The sequence below is a fragment of the Urocitellus parryii genome, chromosome 4 (assembly GCF_045843805.1).
Source record: "Urocitellus parryii isolate mUroPar1 chromosome 4, mUroPar1.hap1, whole genome shotgun sequence".
NCBI lineage: Eukaryota > Metazoa > Chordata > Mammalia > Rodentia > Sciuridae > Urocitellus > Urocitellus parryii.
The window spans coordinates 199,178,233-199,200,643 of record NC_135534.1 but is presented as its reverse complement, the minus strand read 5'-3'; the positions used below and the strand labels follow the sequence as shown (position 1 = coordinate 199,200,643).

Here is a 22,411-nt window from a genome sequence, read left to right as displayed (position 1 = left end):
CTAAGGCACCTGTGAGGCAAGCATGTCACTCGGCCACTCTGAGGCTCAGTTTCCTCTGCTTTGAAATGGGGATTCCTCCACCCACATCGTACTGTTGAAATAAATAAGAATCAGGTGTACAGAGTTGGTGCACGGTAGTGCTCTCCTCCTCTCTGTTGTCTATTCTGTCAGGGAGGAAGTTGTTTAAATCAACTGGTGGGAACAGAATGTGACATCTCCAGTGCTGGGGAATTGGTTATTTTAGAAGAGTGGCCAGAAAAAAGGAAGTGCTTGACCCACAGGGAGAAATGAAGCACCGAGGTATTCAAGTGTATTCAAGGTCAGCCCCAAGGATCCCCATGGAGAGTCTCATGCTGAGCCTCTAGTACACCTGGCTTGAGCCAAAAAGAAAGCCACTTTGGTGTTATCTCTGCACTTGGGGAATGAGACCACAAGAGATACATAGCAGGTAACTTTGGAAAGAGAATTTTATTAGCTTCATGAGAAACAGCTGCCATGAGTCAAGACCTGGATGGGGACGGAGCTCGAATGGCTTCCAATCAATGGCATGGAAAAGCCCATCTGTTCTCTCTATATCCTTGGACCAGGTTCCTAGTGGGGGTACCAAGAAGAACACCCCACTTCTTTGCCCCTCAGTGCAAGAACACATTCAGGCAGTGCATTCTAGTTGGTCCTTAGGTCCTTCTGGTCTACGGCTATCTCACTGAACAGGAAAATTAATCAAATTAACAGTCTAGACGTTCAGGTCAGGACCAGCTTCTGTTCTGGGTCATCAACCAGAAGCACAACATTCTGAATCACCCATCATACCATCAACATTCTGGAGGGCCACCCAGATTCTAGAATGCAAAATAAGAACCCCCTAATTTATTGAAGATTTCATAAGGAGCTCTATAATCTAGAATGCCTATATTCCCAGAAATCTGAAATTCAAGGTTGTCAACCAGAAACCCAGTGTTCTGACAGGCCAAATGAGAACCACTCCTAACATTCTGAATGGTCAACAAGGAATTTAGCATTCTAGAGTGACAAAAAGCATCATATTCCAGAGAAGGGGAGAGACCCAAAGTTCTACATGTCAACCCCAACACTTCAAATGCCAAACCCCAAAACCACCATTTTGGAATATCAATCCTGGCCTCAGCATTCTAGAATGACAAGCACAAAGCCCTACCCTCCAAAAGTCTGCTTCCTAGTCCCTCTCAGAGTTCTGTGGATGGTCGCTCTACAGCATGTCCATTGTCCTGACTGGAGTGTGGCACTTGGAAGGACACATAGGGACAGGTCTTGGTGTTGAGGCAGACGAGTTTCTTCAGTGTGGCCGTGTTGACAATGTTGAAGCCTACCTCGCCGCCGAATGTGCTGGGTTTCCAGTACTCTGGAGAGCAGATGGGATTTCCCAGAAGACCCTTAAGGGAAAAGGGAGCCCCAATCTCTATCATGCTCTCCCCAAAAATGGAGTTCGGAAGGCACTTTTCAAGCAGCAGCCCCGGGTAGAATTCCAAAGCATCGATGTCTCCGTACAGCTCCTCCAACTCAGCTGCCATCTCCTTCTCTCCTACCACGGGGAGAAGCCAGAGTCAGAGTCAGAGTGCCACTGAGGTTGACCTTGGGAGGGAACTTTCTAGGCCCATCTCTTTCTGGAGATAATGGAAACTCCAAAATTTGAACAACTGAGCAGATGCCCTACAAAATCTGTTCTCTCTGGAATTGGGGGAAAGGGTCAGAAAGAAAAGTACAAATTGACCCTCATCCTGGATGGAGTTTAGGAAAGGAATGGCTACCGAAGAGAGAGTCTAGGGACCTAGATCTGTCACCACAGTGCTTGTGACCTCAAGCAACTCATCCCCCAACTATGGGCCCAAAATACCTGGTCTTTACAACAGAGAGTGTGCGGTCTGTGTGGCTTCCTTCTCAGGTAGACTTTAAGACCTTATCTTAGTCCAAGCCCCTCTGTATACTAGAGTTCAAGGGTGCAATGTAACATGTCCAAGTTCACACAGACATCCAGTGGCCCTCTGGACCATTTGTCATGAGAGATTAAAGAATGACAAAGACTGCTTTTCTGGGATCATGGGGAACTCATCCACTGATCCCAGGATGCACTCTGAGACCCACATGTTCACAGACAGTGACCAAGGGAAGGCAGCAGGGGGCTTCCCTCCTGTTCTCCACAAGGCACTGTACAGGGGGCATGTCACACCCTGCTCCAGTGGTTCCTCATCATCTGTGACAAGGGTTTCCAACATCTGAGAATCTTAGGGGAAAAGGTGTGTGTGTGTGAGTGTGTATGTGTGAGAGAGAGAGAGAGAGAGAACATGCACATATACACATGCATGCAGATTCTTGAACACCAGAATCCCTGGAAGAGGATCTGAGAAGTGAATTTTTTAAATATCTATTTATTTATGTATCTTTTCGTTTTTTAGGTGGATATATTAGTTTGTTTTTATGTGGTGCTGAGGATCGAACCCAGTGCCGATCGATCCTCAGCACCTCATGCATGCTAGGCGAGCACTCTACCACTGAGCCACCACCCCAGCCCCAAGAAGTGGAGTTTTGATTATTTTGGTTTTGAGGATTGAAGCCAGGGCCTTGAGCAGGCTAAAGACACACCCTACCACTGAGCTACAACCCCAGCCAAATTTGGTATTTTAATAACATTTCTAAGTGATTCTTATGCAGCTGTCCATTAATGAGTATTGAGGAACCTTGAGGCAGAATAAAACTTAAAATCTTTAGCATGAAATCCAAGATGCAAGAGTCTACAGTTTGGCACCAATGCACACCCCACCACCAAGTCCCATCTTTAACTGTTCTACCCAGTGGGCACCCTGCTAATTGCTCTTGCTCTTCCTACCTAAATGCTCCTCCCTCTATTTTCCATCTGGAAAATTCCTATTCATCCTTCAAACCAGCTGAAGTCACCTTCTCTCCTCAAGTGGGGTCGTTGGCCACCCCTTATGCCCACAGCCACAGTGCTAGCCACCTGTGTTGTCCCGTTCTGTTTCCCTGATGTCTCCCTCACTTTACCACAAGTCCCTCCAGGGCAGGGACTATGGCTGGGAAATGGCTGCTCACCTGTGAGCTCCTGGAAGGAGGTGTAGGGCTTCATGCCAAACCTCTTGCGGTACTCATTGAAGGGCTGCAGCCGCATCTCTCGAGACTCCTTGATGACGTCCACAGCCACATGAAGAATGTGGTGGTCTATGTTCCTACCCCCACCGATCTGCCAAGAGACAAGCGCAGCTGTTGGTCTGAGAGTCATGCCAGACCCTCTGGGAGCCTGCATAAGGCCTTAGGAAAGAACCTCATGAGTTCTTTCCAAGCGAGGACAGAGAGCTTGGTTCAGCCCATCATGATGCTGGGGGTCTGGCCTAGCTCTGCCATGCTATGCCCTTCAGATAGATTCTCAGCTTCCTCAGCTTTGAAGTGGACCTCTACAGTTTCTCAAAAGCTGCACTGTTCCCCACTCCTTTGAGTCACATCAACACATGGTATAATCCTGTATAAAAGGAGAGAAATAAGGTTCAAAGCCCAGATAACCTGATGAGGTAAGGAAAGAAGTCTCCAGAAAAAAAAGATTCCTATTTATAGTATTTAAGGAGCATTGGTCTAAAGAAAACTCTACGGCTCCGATGAAATGACAATGTGAATGCTAAAGAGACAGGTCTGTTTTCCACCGAACAAGTATAATTGGACAAGAAAAAAGAAAAGCACAGTTGAATGAAACTAAACAGCTTGAAGCAAAGCAGACTTGGAACAAAGGAAGCAGAGGCTGGTACCAATCCCAGCTCAAACATTTACAAGAAGTTGTCATACTGTTGTAGGTTGAATTTTGTCCCTCCAAAAGGTGCACTGAAGTACTAACCTGCAGTGCCTATGAATGGGACCTTATTTGGAATACATTTGCCTCCTTGCCCAGTTTTGCTCCAAAACTATTTAATGGAAAATTCCAGAAATAAACAATTCATAAGTCTTAAATTGCGTGCTGTTCTAAGTAGCATGATGAAATCTAGCTCAGCCCCCACTCAGTCTTGCCCAGGATGTGAATCATCCCTTGGTCCAGCATATCCACACTTTGAGCTCCTGGCTAGTCAATCACTTAACAGCTTCTTGGTTATCAGATCAACTGTCACGATATCAGGGTGCTTATGTTCAAGTAACCCTTCTGTGGAAAACTAACCCTGAATCATATGCTGTGTCATTCATCTCACTTCATCCATTGCAGAAGGGCGAGTGCAGTACAATAAGATATTTTGAGAGACAGAGAAGACCACATTCACATACTTTTATTACAGTTATAGATATTCTATTTTATCATTAGCTATTATGATATACCTCTTATTGTGCCTATTTTATAAACTAAACATTATCTTAAGTATGTATATATAGGAAGAAACAGCGTATATAGTGTTCAGTACCATCTGAAGTTTCAGACATCCATTGAGAGTCTTGGAAGGTATCCCTCACTGATAAGTGGAGATTGTAGTGTTTACAGATGTAATCATCAAGTTAAAAGGAAATCATACTTGATTAGGGTGGGCCCTAATCCAATAAGTCTATGTTCCAGTATCCTTGTAAAATGAGAATAAAGACACAGGGACAACACTGGTGACAACAGAGACAGAGATTGGACTGATAGACCTACAAGCCAAGGAGCATTGAGGATGTCAGCAACCGCCGGAAACTCAGGGAAAGGCATGGAACGGAGGGTGCCCTAGAGCATTCAGAGAGAGCCTGGCCCTACTGGTACCTCAATCTCAGATTTCTAGTTTCTAGAACAGTGGAAGAATACATTTCTGTTGTTTTAGGCCACCCAGTTTGTGGGGGACTTTGTGACGCCAGTCCTAGCAGACAAACATAGGGACCTTGGGCAGTTATTTGAGCTAACTTTGCGTTTCCTCATATGCAAAAATGGGGAAGGTAAAAGCATCTACCTGATAGATTATGGTAAAATAAATGACAGAAAAGATGCAAAGCAGTTGGAGTGTTGGTCACACGGTCACCCCCCCCCCCCCAGAGAGTGGCCTTGGGAGATGATTTTCAGGGAAAGCCAGATTTGATCACTTCTCATGCTCTTTGGAATATCCTGAGAGTCAGTGCATTTCTGTTGCCCTTTTGTCTTGTCTTTCACGGGCATCGTCAAGGTCATTCTTAATAAATTCTTTGGAAACCACACAGTCTCACACAGGGTTATATTGTCTCTATTCACATCTGTGTCCCCACAAAGAACAGAGGCCATAAACCAACCACCAGAGGCTGGTGGCAGCTTGTGCTAACTCCAGTTGAAATCCCAGAAGGAAGTCCACGTCTATATGGTGCCACAGCTTCCTACCAAGACAATCTGAGTGACTCTAATCTGAGTGGCTCAACCAACAGAAATTTATTTCTTCAGGGTTTGGAGGCTAGAAGTCCAAGACAGAAGTGCTGGGGAACTGGTTTTTCCTGAGGCCTTTCTGCTTGGCTTGCAGATAGCCATCTTCACCCTGCATCTTCACAGTCTTCCCCCGTGCGGGTCCAAATCTTAATCTCTTCTTAGAAGAATACCAATCATATTAGATTGTGGCCCACTCTAATTTCCTCATTAGCCTTGATCAACTCTTTGAAGACATTATTTCCAAATATTCTGAAGTTTGAGGGGTTAGGATTCCAATGTACAAACTTGAGGGAAGATAGAGTTCAGTCCATGACAGAAGTGTGGATCTAAAAAACACTTACTATGTGCAAGGTTTTTCTCATGTTACTATACCCTGGATGTCCTGTTCCTCAATTGCAAGTATGATTCTAATTACATCAGAACAGTACTGAGCACCATGCCTCACATACAGCAAGGGCTCAAATAATGTTGAATTGTCATCGGATGATTATCCCTTGCTGAGGTGTAAAATGCCAAAGGAACAAGGACCCAAGACCCACATCAGTCTTGTTCATCAGTATATCCTCAGCACCTGCATTAATAATGTCTGGTGTTATCAAATGAACAAATGAACAAGACAATTCATGAAGGAATGCCCATAAATCATCCTTTTAAAGTGACAACACCCCCACTTTACAGGGGAAGGAACTGGGATTTGAACCCAGGTCTATGGAGCCTAGAGCCCTCCTGAGCCCACCCACACCGCTCCCAGGCTTACCCGGCCAGCTTTCTGGCGAGAGAAGGCATCCACCAGGGCCTCTACCCCGTAGTCCACCAGCATGGAGGTATTGAACAAGAACTGCTCGTAGGTGTACTCTTGGGAGCCCACCTTGAAAGAGTCGGGCATGAGCGGATGCCAGTGGTAGAGCTGGTTGAACTCCACGGCAATACGGTTTTGGTACTGGAACTGGGCTCTGAACAGCAGCTCTGGGTCAAACTTTAACTGCAGGAAGTAGCCACTCAAATGCTGCACATAATCCTCAATGACAATCTTGATGGTCTCCCCTGCGCAGGGGAGGATTAGAAATCGGGTCAGCAGAGCACAGTGACAAGATACCTGGCTGGCAAAGCATGCCCACTCACAAAAAGTACTGCTTGCTATGGTCTCCTTATTGTTGCTAATTTTATTTGGCCACTTCCACTTTGTCTCCTTGAAACAGGATATGAAAATAGAACTGTCTATTTCTCAGGTTTGACCAAGGTCCCAAGACAGAAACACCACTACCCCCACATCCCAAAGGGAAGTTCTAGTCCCACGTAAGCTGAACATGCAAAGGAGGTGTCCAAGGTTTGGTTTTGCAACTCGTGGGTGACCACCCTCCCACAGCCCACTAAAATAGGTCGGAGTAGATGAGTTCGACTTAGTGAGGAGTCTCTATACTGGCACCCTCTATGGAGGAGGGGACTTCAAAGAGACCCCCCCCCGACAGCTGCTACAGCAACCAAAGGAGGGTCCCTAAGGACAGAAGGTGAGCCTCTCCCTGAATATGTTTGAAAAAAATACATTCATTTCTTATAGGTTCTTATATATAAGAATTCTTATGGATAGATTATTTTCCTTTTCCCTCTCAGGAACCAGCTACATAGTAAATATCAGGGAAGAAGCAAATTGAACATTCCATAACAAAATGAAAACTGGCCAATTAGATATTAAAGTAAACTAATCGTTTGACCAATTAGCCATTACACACATTGGATTTTAGTAAACTGACCAGGAGCCACAGAATTTGGAATGAGCAGACCTGGGTCCAAATCCTAACTTCACCATTTGTAGACTCAGGCCAAGATAATTAATCTCTCTGAAGATTCATTTAATCTCTCTTTCCTTATCTGTAAAATGTATACTAATCTCAGGATAACAATATTCATTGAATCAGACCTATTTCAAGTGTCCCTCTGCTGAGTGAAAAATTCATTTAATCTCTCTGAGTCTTAATTTTCACAAGTGTAATCTTATCTGGTTCAAACCAATAATGTTTAACTGTTGTGGAGTTACATGAAGCCCTGGATGTGCAGTGCCCTAGGATTCCCGCCTTTGGCCTTCAGAACCAGCTAGTGCGATGAGCGGCCTCCAGCCTTACTCTTGCCCTCTCTGCTCAAGGTCTCTTCAGGGCGGGGACTTTGGAATCAGCTCCTCCACCCTCTTGAGGCAGTTCTTGCCTTCCAGGCTCCAGTAAATTAGGCACTATAATTGGGACCAGTCATGCCCAGTAGTGCCCAGAAGTGGGGGCAGGGGCTGGCTACTGGTGACTCAGAGAGACCATGGTCTGGACAGGAGTGTGAGGAGCTAAGCTCCCAGGCAAGAAGCCTTCTGACATTTTAGGTTGCAGACTCGCCCCCGTAGGGAACACAAAAATATCCTGTCCCTGAGTCACCTAGAAGCTGCCCAACTCCAGAAAAGCAGACACATGCAGAGCAGGAAACAGGAAGATGCCTGAAGGCTGGGCAGGCAGGGGTTTGACCCTGTGTGTGCTGGGGACACCAAGTGTGCATCTGGGGGGCTGCTGATCAAATGTGCTGTGTGTCACTCAGTTCAGCTCATCATCAAACACCACAGTCACTCATTCTCTGCAGACCTACTAGGTGCATCCCATTCATCAACTCTGCAGATCCTTTCAATCATGATCCACCCCCAAGTACAGATTCCAGGACTGAGGCTCACAGACCTGGAGCAGCCTGCAAGCAGTTTCCCGGCAGGTAAGCAGAAGAGCCAGGATTCTAACCCCGGCCCTGTGTCTCAGGACTGAGCAGGTGGCCATCCTGGGCAGGGCTTGTTCGGAGGCCTCACCTATGAGGATGAGACGGGTGGTCTGGAAGAGCTGTTCATCATCCCAGGTTGGGTGCTCGGCTTTCAGCAGGTCACACACGCGGTTGTGCTCTCGCAGCCAGAGTGTGGCATAGAGCATGAGCCCGGGAAGCAGCCCAAACACCTCCTGGCCCACCGCCATCTGGTTTTGGGGCGGGATGCCCCGTGGGTAGTGCATCAACACCGGAGCCTGGTCCACTGAAGGCGGGTACATCTCCCCATCCAACACCTGTGGGATGGAGTTGCCTGGCAACCTGGGGGCGGGGCATCCGCAGCACCCAAGTCCCCACCCCCACACTTCGGCTGCTGCCTGACCTTTACCAAGGCTGTCAAGTCTACCTCCTGAACCTCTCTTCAAATCAGGCTCCTGCACGCCAACTCTGCGAACACCACCCTTGTCCAACCCACCCTCATCTTCCTCCCAGATTCCACTCCCTAAATGGGCTCCCTATGTCCACTCTTTACCCCACATAGTCCATTCTCTACACTGAAATCAGCACCACCTTTTAAAAGACTCACATCTAATATCCCTCGCAGGCTTGAAACCCTTCCAAGTCCTCTCTCTGATCTTAGAAATCAGAAATCCTTAGTACAGCCCCCTGCAGATATAAACACCCTCATTGGGAATCTTACATTTGATTGCTGGGTTCAGCAAACATCTTACGTCCCCTCCAAGTCACCCAGGCTGCTTCCTGCCTCCAAGCCTTTGCACACACTAAACCTCTACCTGGAAAGCCCTCACCCCTGCTTGGCCTCCCTAATCCCTCCTCCCTTTTATGCAATTCTCTCTTTATTCCTAACTTCCTAGGGAAGACTTCCCCAGCCTCTGAACACTCTAGAAGCACCCACAGCTTCTCCTTAGTGGCAGCTGTCGCCAGTGTAAATGGTTACACGGCAGTTTCTTCATTAATTAATTCATTCATTCATTCATTAAATACACACTGATGAATTACTATATGCCAACTACTGTTCTTAGTCCAAAAGATTCAAAACTTTGCTTTGGTTTTTGCTCATTTAGATTTACAAAATCCAATATGGTAGCCACTAGCCATGTTCAGATCTTAGGTACTAGAAATTTGGCTAGCGTGAATGAAGAACTGAATCTAATTTAAATTTTATTTAGATTTTTACTAGACTAAGATTTAAATTTTAAAACTGATACTGCAACTATTGTAAAATCTTTAGGAATGTTGAGAACAATTTGGCTATGTGAATCTACTTAACTATAAATTTTATAGAATCTAAATACAGATATTACCAGTGAAAATTTAGCATCCAAACTAAAATATTCTTCAAGTATAAATATACATCAGATTTTATAAGATTTAGTTTGAAAAGAGTAATGTAAGATTTTTTTTTTCAATACCAGGAGTAGAACCCAGGGTCTTGTGCAAGCTAGGCAAGTACTCTGCCACTTGTGCATCCCCAGACCTTTTTTAAAATTTTATTTTGAGACAGGCACTCCCTATATTGCCTAGCATGACCTCAAACTTGCAATCTTCCTGCCTCAGCCTCCTGAGTACCTAGGATTACAGATGTGTACCACTGTGCCTGGCTGAGAACTTTATTAATAATTTTTGTATTGATTGCATGTTGAAATGATAATATTCAGAAATACCATATCAAGTAAATATATTATTAAAATCTATGACACCTGCTTCTTTTTCATGGGGCAACTAGAAAATTTAAATTACCTATGAGGCTCACATTATGTTTCTGTAGGACATTGCTAGTTTAGACGGGAAGTCCTCATGGAACTCACCTCCTAGCATTTATGTCTGTGGCCCCTGACAGGTTGAGGTTCCCTGATGACAGGACTGCTCAATCACTTGTGCAAGGCACATCATGGTGCCCAATTAATATTGTGGAAAAATTAAATGAATATATGCAAATTACAAATGTTTGAGACAGACAACCAAACCCCTCCCAGCAGGACACAGGGTGCCAGGAATGTTCCTCATTTGGTTTGCGTGACTGGCACTCCTTCCCAGGGTTTACTTACTGTCTCTTCTCCTGGCACACATCTCCAGCTCCCATGGCTGGCCCTCTGTGGACATGACTCACCCTTCCCCACAGCAATTTGTGCCAGGAAGACCATGGGAGACCCTTCCCCCTGCCCCACCCCCAGGCCCAGCACTACCTGGTACTTGAGTTTCCCATCCTTAAAGAGCCGCAGGTGATACTGGCGTTCCAGACTGTCTCCATAAATGTGGCCCAGGTCTACCTGAGGACAGAGAGAGGTCCACTCACATCACCTGAGTCCTGCCCCACCAGTAATGACCTGCAGGTACCAGGATAGGTTCACAGCAGTCCTGAGCCCCTCTTACTTACTCACCCCATGGCCCAAGGCCTTGGTGAAGCCAGGACCCATTTTGCCAGAAGTTTTGAAGAACTGGTGGGTGAAGTGTTGTGCAAAGAAGGCAAACATGAGGTTGGTGCCTTGGGGGTCAGGGATAAACTTCCTCCTGAGCAGGAAGCGTTGGCCCAGGAGCTGGGCATCTGGCAGCTGCTTCTTCCCTGGTTGCAGAGGTAGGAAATATAGCTGCCCGGATCCTGTCTGGGTCTTCTTGACCTAGGGATTTCTGGGCTCACCAAGCAAACTGGCCCAAGCAGGACACCCAGAGCAACCTCCTCTGGACCACCTCCCCACCCACAGCAGTCCCTGTACCCTCTCTGTCAAAAGACATAGAAGTATTTATGGGTGATATTTGAAACTGATATCTGGAATCTGCTTTAAGTAAAAATTAAATACTTCAATGAAAACTAAGAGGGAATAGATGCAATATGATTGGAAAACTGTAGTATTGAAACTAGGGAATGGGTACATAGTTCATTATACCTTCTTCTTGACTTTTGTGTATATTTGAAATTTTTCCATAATGAAAAATTAACCACCCCCCTCCACACACAGGACTCAATTCCTGTCCCTGGAGCAAGGTGTCCTGTGTTTGCAACTGGTAATGCCACTTTCTTACTATGTGAACATAGATAAATCATCTCATTTCTCTGAACCTCAATTTCTTCATCTGTAAAATAGGGCAAATGATACCTATTTTGTAAGTGGATTTCAGGAACTTCCTAAGATGATGTAATCATGACAGAGAACTAGTGAGGCTGAATCTTTTTGACCAAGAGTCAGCAAACTTTAAAATAAATATATATATTTTTTTCAAGCTTCACAGACCACATGGTCTCTTGTCTCATCTATTCAGTTTTGTAGGAAACCAAATAGCAGGGAAGCAGCCAAAGATAACACAGAGACAAATGAATGTGACTGTGTTCCAATAAAACTTTATTTACAAAAACAGAGGGTGGGCTGGATTTGGTTGGCAGGCTTTTTAGTTTGCCAACCAATTTAAATGATGTCAGACTTTCTGTCTGAGGCTTAAAAAAATCATCATGAAGCAGGTGCCTGTCATTATGAGAATACATACCGAGAGTCCTTAATTATGAGTTGGCACTAAATCCCCCTCACAGAAAGGAATAATAGTTTTTTGGTTTTCTTTCTTTTTTTTTTTTAATGTTCTGATAAAGGTGTCCCTTCACCACACCTCATATAAGACTCAATGTTGAAGATTATAAAAAATGGAAACTCTTTGAATTGACATAGCCAGCTGGATTTCTCTGACAGAAAGAGATATCAAGTACCCCAAACGAAGCTCACCAAAAGGAAAGTTAGAGGGAGTGGTTCATGACCCATAATTTGGAATCCTCACTCATTGACAATGGGCAAAAATTGATTCCAGCAGTGTTGGCAAGACCCAACTGTGCTGGGAGAATAAGTTATGCTTTGGGAATGGTAGCTAACCATGTGCATGAAAGCCACGGACACCCAAGCCAGGACTTCAATATCTATGCAAGGCTTGAAACCTGCAAAAGTGCAACCACCAGGCTGCACAGAAACAGCTTCAGCAGCGACACCATGTGGTGGGAACTGGAGCAACAGCCGTGGTGGAATGACGAGCCTCTCTCCTTTTCTAGTTCTTGAAGCGGAATTGAACTGAAGAACTCTGAACTGAGTAACCCCCAGGCTTCTGGATCATTAAGGGTGGAGTGAGAAGAAGGTCTTAGAAGGAAGACCTTTGCCAATGAGGCCAGGTGGGTCTTGGACAACTAAAGAAAAACCCTAACCTTATTTGAACTTTACCCTGGTAAAGCATGGGAAATGATTTACATTAGTAAAGAACCAGCACAAAGTTAGGACCCAACACAACACCCCACTCACTCCTCCCCACATTTCCTCATCAAGTCACCCCTACCCCAGCAGAGTCCCCCTCATCAGTAGATAAGGTTCAGGCAGAGAGGTACCCTGGAAATAGGGAAACATTGGTCTCTCTCTGCCTCTGACATTTTTTAGGTGACCTCAGGCCTAACCCTTTGCTATCCTTTCCTGTCCTCATCCCTGGTTCTGGATGTGTCAGCTGTCTTGCCTTGGTCTACCCATCAGTGAAATGGGTCAATAATTGCTCTTCTACCTCCATTTTCCCAACGAGGAGAACTGAGCGCCCCATACAATCCCCAGGTCCAGCTCCTCACCCCTTCCCATTACCTTTGGTCCCCATCGGCGTTGGGCAGTCTTGGGGCACAGAAGGCAGAATTTGGGTGTAATAGCTCACATTGGAGAAGGACTCCCAGCTGATGTAGTTGTACGCTATGTTGTATGTGGGAGGGCTCGGGATAAGGTTGGACCGCACTGCAGGGTGAAAATAATGGTGACAACAGTGTTCACACCCCAGCTGTACCTCCTTCCCTCCTCCTCTTGGGTTGGGGCTTGTTTTCTCTGGCATTGTAGAGTCTCCCTGCCCGCTGCCTTTATCAGGTGCCAAGAATCCCAAGAACTGGCAGGAGTTCTTGCTCCTCCGATTAGGGAGGCCTTGCCCCACACCCACCTGTGAGTACCAGGCGCATGAGCGTGTCTCGGATGAAGGTGGCATTGACAAATTCCCAGAGCCAGCGCCCGTGCGTGAGCAGGAAGTGGACAAAAGTGGGGCTGGGCCGCAAGGAATTCCGGAGCCAGGTCCAGAGTCCAGCTGCAGGGGTGGGGGGGGGGAGCCAGTCAGTCAGGCAGAACCAGAAGTAGCCAGGTGGCAGGTGGGGACTGGGAATGAGGGCCCAGAGGGAACAGAGTAGTACTGGTGGGACAGGGGTAAAGATGGAGACATGACAGGGCCAAAACCAGATGTGGGGCCAGGGGCCAGGGCCAGGGAGGGGTAAAGAATTCCCACAGAGCCAGAACCAAGGAGTGTGGGTAGACCAGGAGCAAAAGCTCATGTAGAAGCCAGGCCAGCTAGAGGGTAGAGCCAGGCAAGGAAGGAGAAGGTGGCCATGGACAGAGATGAGGACAGGAAATGGGGTCTGGGAGGAGGGTCCAGGGGCAGAAGAAAGCTGAGGAGAGGAGGGGTGGGGTGGGGGTCTGGCTCACGGATGGTGCAGTTGGGGCCGGAATAGCCGGTGCGGGTACAGTCACACTGGTAGCGGTCCAGGCCGAAGCGGAGACAGACACCCTGGTTCTGACACGGATAGTAACAACAGGGGTTCACTGCGGGTGAGAAACACGTGTCAAAGACCATGTGGGGTCTCCCAACCCGTCCAGCCCTGAGGGGGAGTGAGGAGCCCGAGGAATGGAGTTGGCTTGCAGCTCTGTCCTAAATCAGGGGTAGCCCTTCTGTGGACGCTGAGTGTCCCCTAAGGTGCCCTCCCCCCAGTTCCCACAACCAGGAGCATAAATCCCCACTCTGCATTCCCAGGCCCAGCTGCAGCCCACATTGGGTCCCAAGGGATAGTCCCCTCTTCCTCCCTGCTGCCACCAAAGGGGGCAGCGGCAGAGTCCAGACCCCCAGCTTTGTGGCCAAGGCTAGGAAATAGCTGATAAGAGGCTGTGGCCACAGGCTCAGGGAGCAATCACTTCCTGCCGAGTCAGAGCCCAGCACCAACAGCAGGGTTTGTAGGGTTCAGAGAGGGGACAGAGATGGGGGTGTTCTTCCCAACTAGCCCCCAATTTCTGAGCACCTGGACACTAGAAAAATGAGATCTGCCATCACAATGCTTACTTTGCAGAAGGGGAAACTGAGGCCAGAAAAATGGAAAGCCAGAGAGGACAGCAGACAACGGTCACACCAGACCACGCCTTCCCCTTCACTCCCCCACTGCCCCCGCTGGCTGGACAGCAAGTCCAAGGAAAGAAGTTTTTCAGACCCTGGGGACAGAGTGTGCACAGGAGAGAGAAGGGAAACTCCAACGCCCCAAAGGCCTCAGCCCCCATTCCTGAGAGGCCCAGTCTTGACCTGTCAGGGTCCTGTCTGCACCCTAAGATCCTGAGGAAGGTCGTGGACCAAGGGAACAGGAGAGACATGGCCAGCGAAGTCTCCAGAGAGAGTGAGTGGAGCTCGGTAGCCGCCTCCTTCCTCCTGGAGAAACCCCCAAGTTCCTCCCTGCATCTAATCCAGATCCCTGTGGCCACCCACCCTGACCTTGCTCAAGTCTACACCACCTCAGTGCTTCTTTAGTGGCAAAGGTAGACTCTTGAGGCTTATTCAGGTTCACCCCACCCCCCTGCCTCACAGAGTCCCCCCTGCCTGCTCAGCAGGAGAAACCCAGGCTGAGAGAGAGGTGGAGACTTGGCCAAGGACACACAGCAGAACCAGGTAGACCCTGGACTCCTGGCTCCTGGCAGGTGGCTCCTTTCCTGGCCTTCTGCAGAAAATACCAGAAACCCTTCTGCAGACACTTCTTTAACTGGGCTCGGAGCCAATGGTATAGGGAACTCTTACTCTTTGTGCAACTGATCAGCGGGGGCCAAGAGGGTAGCAAGAGTAAGAGCAACTGGTGTGAGACGGTCAGTTGGCGCAGGGTGCCAGGGTCAAAGGGCACTACCTTGAGCAAGTCCTGGCCCTCCAGTCTCCATGGCCTCTCTTCACAGCATGGGGTTTAGCCTGGGCAGCTGCCTGCCCCCCACCCAAACTGCCTTCTGAGAGGGCCCCCGGCATCCCCCACATACACACAAGAAAAAATAGCAAGACTCATGCAAAACGTTTTGCTTAAGCCCTAGTGACGCCCCGCAGCCTCACAATGGCATCTCTGTGGCCAGCGGGGGTGTAGGAGGAAGGGGCCTAGGGGAAGAAGGCTGGACAGAAAGGCCTTATCAGGCTGCCACAGGCAGACCTGGCAGGCAGGACCCAGGGAAGGGGCCTCCCCTTCCCATGGCCACAGACCCAGGAAGGCCAAAGGGGCTCAGGATCAGGACTCCTGCCCAATTCACCTGCCCAGTAGCCCCTGGAGCTCCCCACTGCCCAGCTCCCGGTGATAGCCAGGCTCTCTAGCACCAGAGGTCCAGTCCTTTCACTCAGGGGGCATGGGGCTAAGGCCAAGCCTCCCCGGGCTCCAGGTCCCCATTTCCACCACAGCAGGGTTCTCTGCAGGGTCCTGAAACTCCAGCAGGCTGCCTCAGCCCCTCCCTCACCACCCAACAACCAAAGGCTTCTCCATCCTCATCCAGGTTTTCATCCTCCAGAAGTCTCTTCCCCATCAACTGGACCCTCCCTTGGAGCCCTCACCCTGTCCTCCAAAGCTCCCCCCAATGTCCCCACTCTGACTCCTCCCACTCTCCCTCCTCCTGGCTGGTCTCCACCACAAGCTTCCAAAAGAGGGGGCCACACCTTCCCAGGGTCCTCCTCCCCACCCAGGCTGGGCACACAGCCTAGGCTCAGCCCAGGAACTAGGGGGATCCGGTCACTCAGGGAGCCAGATGAGGTGGCCAGAGCTTAACAAATGTCTGTGGAATTAATAAAAGGGCATGAGGAGACTGGCCACTCCCAGGTTAGCCTTCACCCTCGCAGCCTACCCTCCGCAGCTAGAGGCAAGGCCTCCTGCTGTGCCCCCAGTTCTGCCCCTCCTGGGCGCTCAGGACCTTCAGTGGCTGCCCACACAAGGCCTCGCCCCTGCCAGGAGGACCCCTCCCTCCCTCCCCATCCCAGCTCTCCTTTCTCCTCCCCAAGCTGTTTACATAAACACCAGCTTCCCCGGGCAAGAAAACTCCTGCCCAGTGAAGACAACAGCCCTGGAGCCCCAGGGTGTCAGGGAGGAGACTGGTGCTGCTTGACCACAGCTGGACTGTCACCGCAGGGCTGGGAAGCCAGGGCTGTAGCTGAGCAAGTCTATGACCTTACATTCCTACACCCATTTATCTTCCCAGCACTCCCTAGGAGCGGGAGGCCTCCCCATTGCACAATGAGGAACACAGGCCCAGAGGAGGCTGGAGACCTGCCGGAGCCCCTTGGCTTCCAAGTAGCAGAGCCAAGGCTCGAAGCCCTTTCTCTTCCCTTACCTCCCCTCCCACTCCTGGAGGTGCCCAGGTCTAGATCTGGGGAGGAAAGGGAAAGGAGAGTCACTTGGATCCACAAGCTGGGAATGACCACTGGTGAGGTAGGTTCGTCCCTGTTCCTTCAAGATAAACCTTGAAAATCCTGAATGTGCAAAACCAAGACCCCAGTGATCGCCATCTCCTGATGCAACCAGACCTCCAGGACCTATTCATACGGAAGACTTCCTTGAGTCTAGCTTCAATCCTGCATGTTTTCATTCCATTCCAGCTCTGTGATCAATACAGGACACCCCTCCATCAAGGTCTCCAAGTGGGGAGGTGAGGCACTGGTCTAGTTCACCTTGAATCTCCCTCACCCAGCACAGGCCAGGTATTCCACATAGGTATACAGGAAAGGGAAATTAGAAAGTTACTACTCTTGCTGGCTGTGTGCCCTGTGTGGTCTTCAAGTCCCTTGAACACTCAGGGCCTTGTTTTCCTTGTATGTCCTACTGAGGTGATGGAGTAGGCAGCTCAAAGGCAGCCTTCCCTGACACCCCACAGACACACACACGTAGGTGGAGTCAGTCTAGCTCTCTCCACCACTCTCATCAATGTCATCTCCACATCCTATCAGCAGAGAATTCTACAGCCTACTCTCGCTGAGGGCAGAGACCCTGAGGCTGCCCACAGACACACGGGCCTGGAGGCCAAGCCGGGCTATGTTCCCGCAGACAACCACTGTCCAGGACCACCTGGCTCCAGAGCCCTTCTGAGGATTTCGGCAAGAAAATGCCCCCAGCCCAAGAGTTGGGGCTCTGGACACAGGGCTGAGCGTGACTAGGAGACAGACACAGCCAGGGAACACCAAGTCCTCCAGGATGTGGAGGCGTCAGGCAGCAAGAGAAGAGGCTGCACCCAAATCCCCTAAGAATAATATTTAGAGAAATCCACGGGCCTGACAGCCAAAGGGAAAAACTGGCCCCGAGTGGCCAGGCCTGGGCCAGCCCTACACCTCGCTGGGCTGGCAGCTCGAGGCCCTCACAGCCTAGCAGGCAGCTGGAGGAGCCCCGCTAGAGAGGAAGCCCTCCTGCCCACAGGCCCAGCTGGTCCTGGAGATTGGGAGCGGCAGGCTGCAGGCAGAGGGAGAGCCAGCACAGGCTGGGCCCCCACCCCACATGCCAAGGTTAGCTGGCCCTGGCTGCCCCACCTGGCACACAGCTCGAGTATCAGGTCGTGCCCGATCTATCCCTACCTAGGAAGAGGTCACAAAGCCAAACTCGGGAGCTGGAGGGAATGAAATTGAGTATTACAAAGCCCCCCCGACACAGCCTTCCCCCCCACCCCGAGCTGGGCCCCATCTCTTTCCCTACATAGAGCAGAAGCCATACTCCCTGCGGACCCCTGCCCTCTTGGGTAAGTCTGCAGCCTGGTCTTCTCATTTCTTGTCTCCTTTGACCTCCTCTGGGGTTAGAAAGCCACAGACTTCAACTTCCTGGGGCAGATGCCCGGGTAGCTTGGGCTTGAATTTACTCACAGGGCATCCAAATCTCCTACCCTGCACCCCATCGGCCATCCACTCTTTCCTTGAGCCTTGCTGGGTTTCTTGGCCCTCTGACTGGGTTCCTGGACCTCCAGTCCTGCCTCAAGTCATTCATCCATCCTCTTTCTCTCACTCCCAATGACCCTCAACTCTGGTCCCAGCTTCTCATCCTGCATCTGTAGGCCCTGTCATCTAGCACCTGCCTCAGGTCCTATGGCTCCCTACTCTCCCATCTACCTCTCAGTTCCTTGCACCTTGGCTCATGCCACTGCTTCTACCACAAAGACCTTTGTAGTGCTTCACCGTGGTCCTGGTGTCTCTCCCACCTGCCACCTCCTTCAAAGTCCAGTTCAAATGTCACCACCTCCAAGAAGCCTTCCTCAATTCCTCACATTAAGAGGCAACTACTCCCCCCCAACTACTCTTAAGCCCCACCCCTTGCGTTCCTAAGCCATGGCCCTTGATCCCCTGGATAACCCGCTGTTAGCATTTGTCTCTCCCATCAGACTGTGCACTCCTCCAGCCTATGTCTCCCAGCCCCAGCCAAAGACTGACAGAAGTAAGCCCTCAGGAATGAAGAGAGCAATTCTGTTGAAACACTTATGATTAACAGGTAGAAAAAGTTAAAACTATACATACATATGTGGCTCAGGCTGTGGCTTCTTGTGCATCTTTGGTCATCAGTGCTCTGTCCTAGCAAGGAAGATGATACCAAGCAAAATCCAGGAGTGGACAGGGATAAACTCGAGCACTATGGATCCTCTGGCACAGCCTTGCCCCCCAAGAAGGACTCCATCTCATCCCCCACAACAGGCACAAGCAAAGAAAGAGGCTGGACCCAGAGGCCTGGATGGGGTCAGATGGGGCCTTAGAGAAAGGGCTGGGCTCATCTGGGGACTAGAAAAATAGATCGGGGAGACAGCCTGGTCAGGCTGCTGCTCTGCCAGCTCACTGTGGGGCCTCAGACGAGTGGGCTCACCACTCTGGACCTCCAGTCCCTCTTCCGTAGAATGAACCAAACACATCTCCCTGGCGGTTCTGTTGTGAATACCACAGAAGTTGATGCCCACAGCAAGCCTTTGTAAACTGTAAAGTGCTGGCCACATGGATCTTCCTTCTCCTCTTTCCCCAAACCAGGTTTTTGCTGACCCAAATCCTTTCCTAGGGCCTCCATCCTTTCCTTGGCTTCCCCAATGCCACCGACTCAACCAGAGACCTGGTCCAGCTCACAGCCCATGCAGAAACCGTTCCTCTCTCCTCTGAGCACCAAGTTCCTAAAGCATCGGGGCAGAAAGCGAGACCACCCTCCTCCTTTCCTGTCCTTTCTTAGTCCCGTTTTACATACAGGAAATGGGAACTCAGAGAAGGATGGGCCAGGCAGGTGGTGGGGGTAGCTGCATTCTGAGTGTGCAAAGGTACACACACACACACACACACACACAGTATAAGCTGGAGGAGGAAGACTGGCTGGATAAGAAGTGAATTCCTTCACCTGGCTCATGCCTGTGGGAGGGAGGGATGGAACTGCTTAGAACTTGACTTTCCCCATAGTTCTTGGTGATAAAATCAAAAGAGTTCAGGGGCCCACTGCCAGCAGCCGGTAAGGGGAGCTTTCTGTGCAAAGACTTTGCAGAGTGCCTGGAGTCAGAGAGTCCTGTGTTCAAATCCTGAGCCCGCCATGTACTATGTGAGCCTGGGAGTGTCTGCACCTGCTAAGCCTCAGTTTTCTCATCTGCTCAATGGAGACCTCATAGGTGAGGGAGGATTAAACCCCGGTTAGAGAATCCTGGCTCTGTAAATGAATGTCCACCTCCCATCCTCTCGGAATGGCTGATATAGTGGGGTCTTCACCAGGGGACACCTTCTCTACTGGGGCTGGGAATTAGGATAATTTCCCAGAAAATTAGAGGCTGCAGAAAGGGAACTCGTTGGTCGGCCAGCTTTTGCCTCAGCGCTTCCTGCAAAAGAGGCCCCTGCAGGAAACAGCGGGCTAGCCGGGGGAGCAGGCTTTTGCACAGCTGGGGCCCAGAACAGGTAAAGGGTCTGGAGAGGAGCTGTCCCTGCTGCCCCTCTGCCGCCGGCACGATTCCCTGCCTACCATCCCCTGTCCCGCGAAAAGAGCCTGGTAGTCCCCCAGCCACGGCCACATCCCCGGGGGTCTCCTTCCCACCAACGGACTCGTCCCCCTCCGCTTTCGCAGGCGCTGCCCAGAAAGGGGAAGCTGAGCCCGCTGGAGGGGAGACGAGGGGCTTGGACCAAACCAGGGGCGCAGCACCGGGCGCTCCCCGTGGGCGCGGAGGGCGCCGCCTACCCGGTGCGGGCGCCCCAGGGTCCGCCGGCAGGACCGGAGGCGGCGGGAGCAGGAGCAGGAGCAGCGGAAACCGGAGCGAGAGACTCCTCCCTGCAGAGGAGAGAGACAGGGGCTGAGCCTGGCGTTCAAGGCTCCGCCGGGAGGCCGCGAGGACGCACGGGAAAGCGGGGTCCCACTCACGGCTCATGACGCGGGGCAGCTGCGGGCGCGCGAGCGGACGGCCGAGTGCGGGTGCGTCCTCACTCTGCCCCAGCTCGGCCACCCGGCCCGCCCCCTCCCCACCCATCCCGGGGCTCCGCCCCGCCCCTCCCTCCAGCTGTCACCTCGGGCCGCGGCCGCTTACTTCCTCTGCTCCAGTCCCAGCCAAAACATTTTATTAATTATTGTATGACTGTCGCTAAGGCGGCTTTTCACCTGAGACCCTCAAGGCGCTTGGCCTTTTAAAGCCAGTCGGTGCCAGAAATGCGTTCATTTAGTAGATAGGAAACGGAGGATCAGGGACCATGGGCAAAGCTCAGGACAGCCGGGACCTGGGGCAGAACTGAGGCTGGAAGCGACTAGCCTGAACAGTCCAGCCTGCACGTATTTCCCTGGATGGGACTCTCACCACCCTTCAGACAGGTCCCAGGTCCAACAGGGAGGATTTACTTTCCCCCATGGGCCGGACTCTACTCTCTGGGGCATTCTGTGGGCATTGTCTCCTCCACAAGAATCAAAGCAAGTATTCAAATCTAGACCCGAGTTTAAGTCCAGACTTCACAGCCTACTAGCTGTGTTACCTTGGACAAGGTACTAACTGTTGCTGGTCCTCAGTATTTTCATCTATAAAATGGGCATAACAACAAAAACATCCCATAAGTGTTTTGTACGCTTCAATACCTTGGAGCTGGCATGCAGTAGGTGCTCAGGTAGCAAGAGGCTTCTTTATTTCTCTCTCTTTTCCCCCCAAAGATTTCCTAACTCAAATTTCAGGGCCAGGTCTGATGCTCTAGCTGGACACTTTACAGAATCCCAGCATCTGGATCCTCTTTTTCACAGCTGGGTAGACAGAACCTAGGAGGGACAAGGAACAGGGCCAATGTCACAGTACACACCCTCAGTTCCTCTTCCTCCGTTATCCCAGCACACCCCACCACTCTGTGGGCATCACGGTGAGAAGGCCTGGCAGAAGGATCCGAGATCCTGGTGCCAGCTCCCAGACATCTCTGGGTGCCAGGTGGGAACCATGCCAGGAGGGAGAGGTGAGACCTGCTGGGTGCCCCTCCCCCCTTCATGCCAGAGCTGTTCCCATGCTCTACTGGGAACCACGCCAGCTGCCCCAGGGAGACAGAGCAAGCCAGGGCAGACTTGGGGAGGGACTGGGCCCCTGAGGGTGCTGGGGCCAGCTTTAGCCTTCCCACCACACCAGATGCAGGCCCCTTGATAACTACCAAGACAGGCAAGAAGACATGAGCCGTGGGATTATTAGCAAGAGGGATGGGGTCAAGGTGGAGATTTGGGGTCCAATTGCCCAGAGAAAAGTAGACTTTCTGGTGGTGAGAAATGAGAGGAGCTGCAATGGGGTTCCATCCTCCATTCCCAGGCTCTCCCTCCCTGTGTGCCCTGGGCCCAGCGACTTACCATGTTTGTACCTCCTGCCAGCACCTTACTCCCAAGCCCCCCAGCCTGTACTCAGAACAACAAACACTGTGTGACCCTGGAAACAGGGGAAGCACCTTAAATCGGGAGAATTGAGTTCAAGTCTCACTTTTTCCACGCTATAACCTCAGACAAAACTCTGGGCTTCTCTGGGGCTCTGTTTCCCATTTGCACAGCAGGATGACCAGATCAGATTGTTTCTGAGGACATATCCAGTTCCAGCAGGAAGTGAATGACCAGGCTTGGTGACCAACACTGCAGGTCTCAAGATGGACGCACCGACGGGGAGGCCAAGAGAGAGGACACAGTGCAGTGCCGTCCTCCAGTGACGGGCTGGACAGAAGCATGGAATAGGAGGACAGGTGAAATGGTGGCCAAAGTTCCAGGGCTCACTG

The 22,411-nt window shown here is 50.5% G+C and overlaps 1 protein-coding gene across 2 annotated transcripts; it reads right to left on the bottom strand.

Annotated features, from left to right (window-relative positions):
* Positions 1-489: 489 nt before the first annotated feature.
* Positions 490-20,638, bottom strand: Ptgs1 (prostaglandin-endoperoxide synthase 1). 2 transcript variants are annotated; one of them, XM_026410366.2, is made up of 11 exons: positions 20,559-20,638; positions 20,379-20,468; positions 13,648-13,764; positions 13,115-13,255; positions 12,775-12,918; positions 10,561-10,742; positions 10,366-10,449; positions 8,208-8,454; positions 6,138-6,424; positions 3,082-3,229; positions 490-1,558 (listed from the first exon to the last, which is right to left on the bottom strand). In XM_026410366.2, exons 1-11 carry the CDS (start codon positions 20,563-20,565, stop codon positions 1,203-1,205), a joined length of 1,803 nt encoding a protein of 600 aa, XP_026266151.2. In that variant the 5' UTR covers positions 20,566-20,638; the 3' UTR covers positions 490-1,202. The 2 variants fall into 2 exon arrangements, with proteins under 2 accessions (XP_026266151.2, XP_026266150.2); XM_026410365.2 differs by having other exon boundaries at positions 20,379-20,565.
* Positions 20,639-22,411: the final 1,773 nt, after the last annotated feature.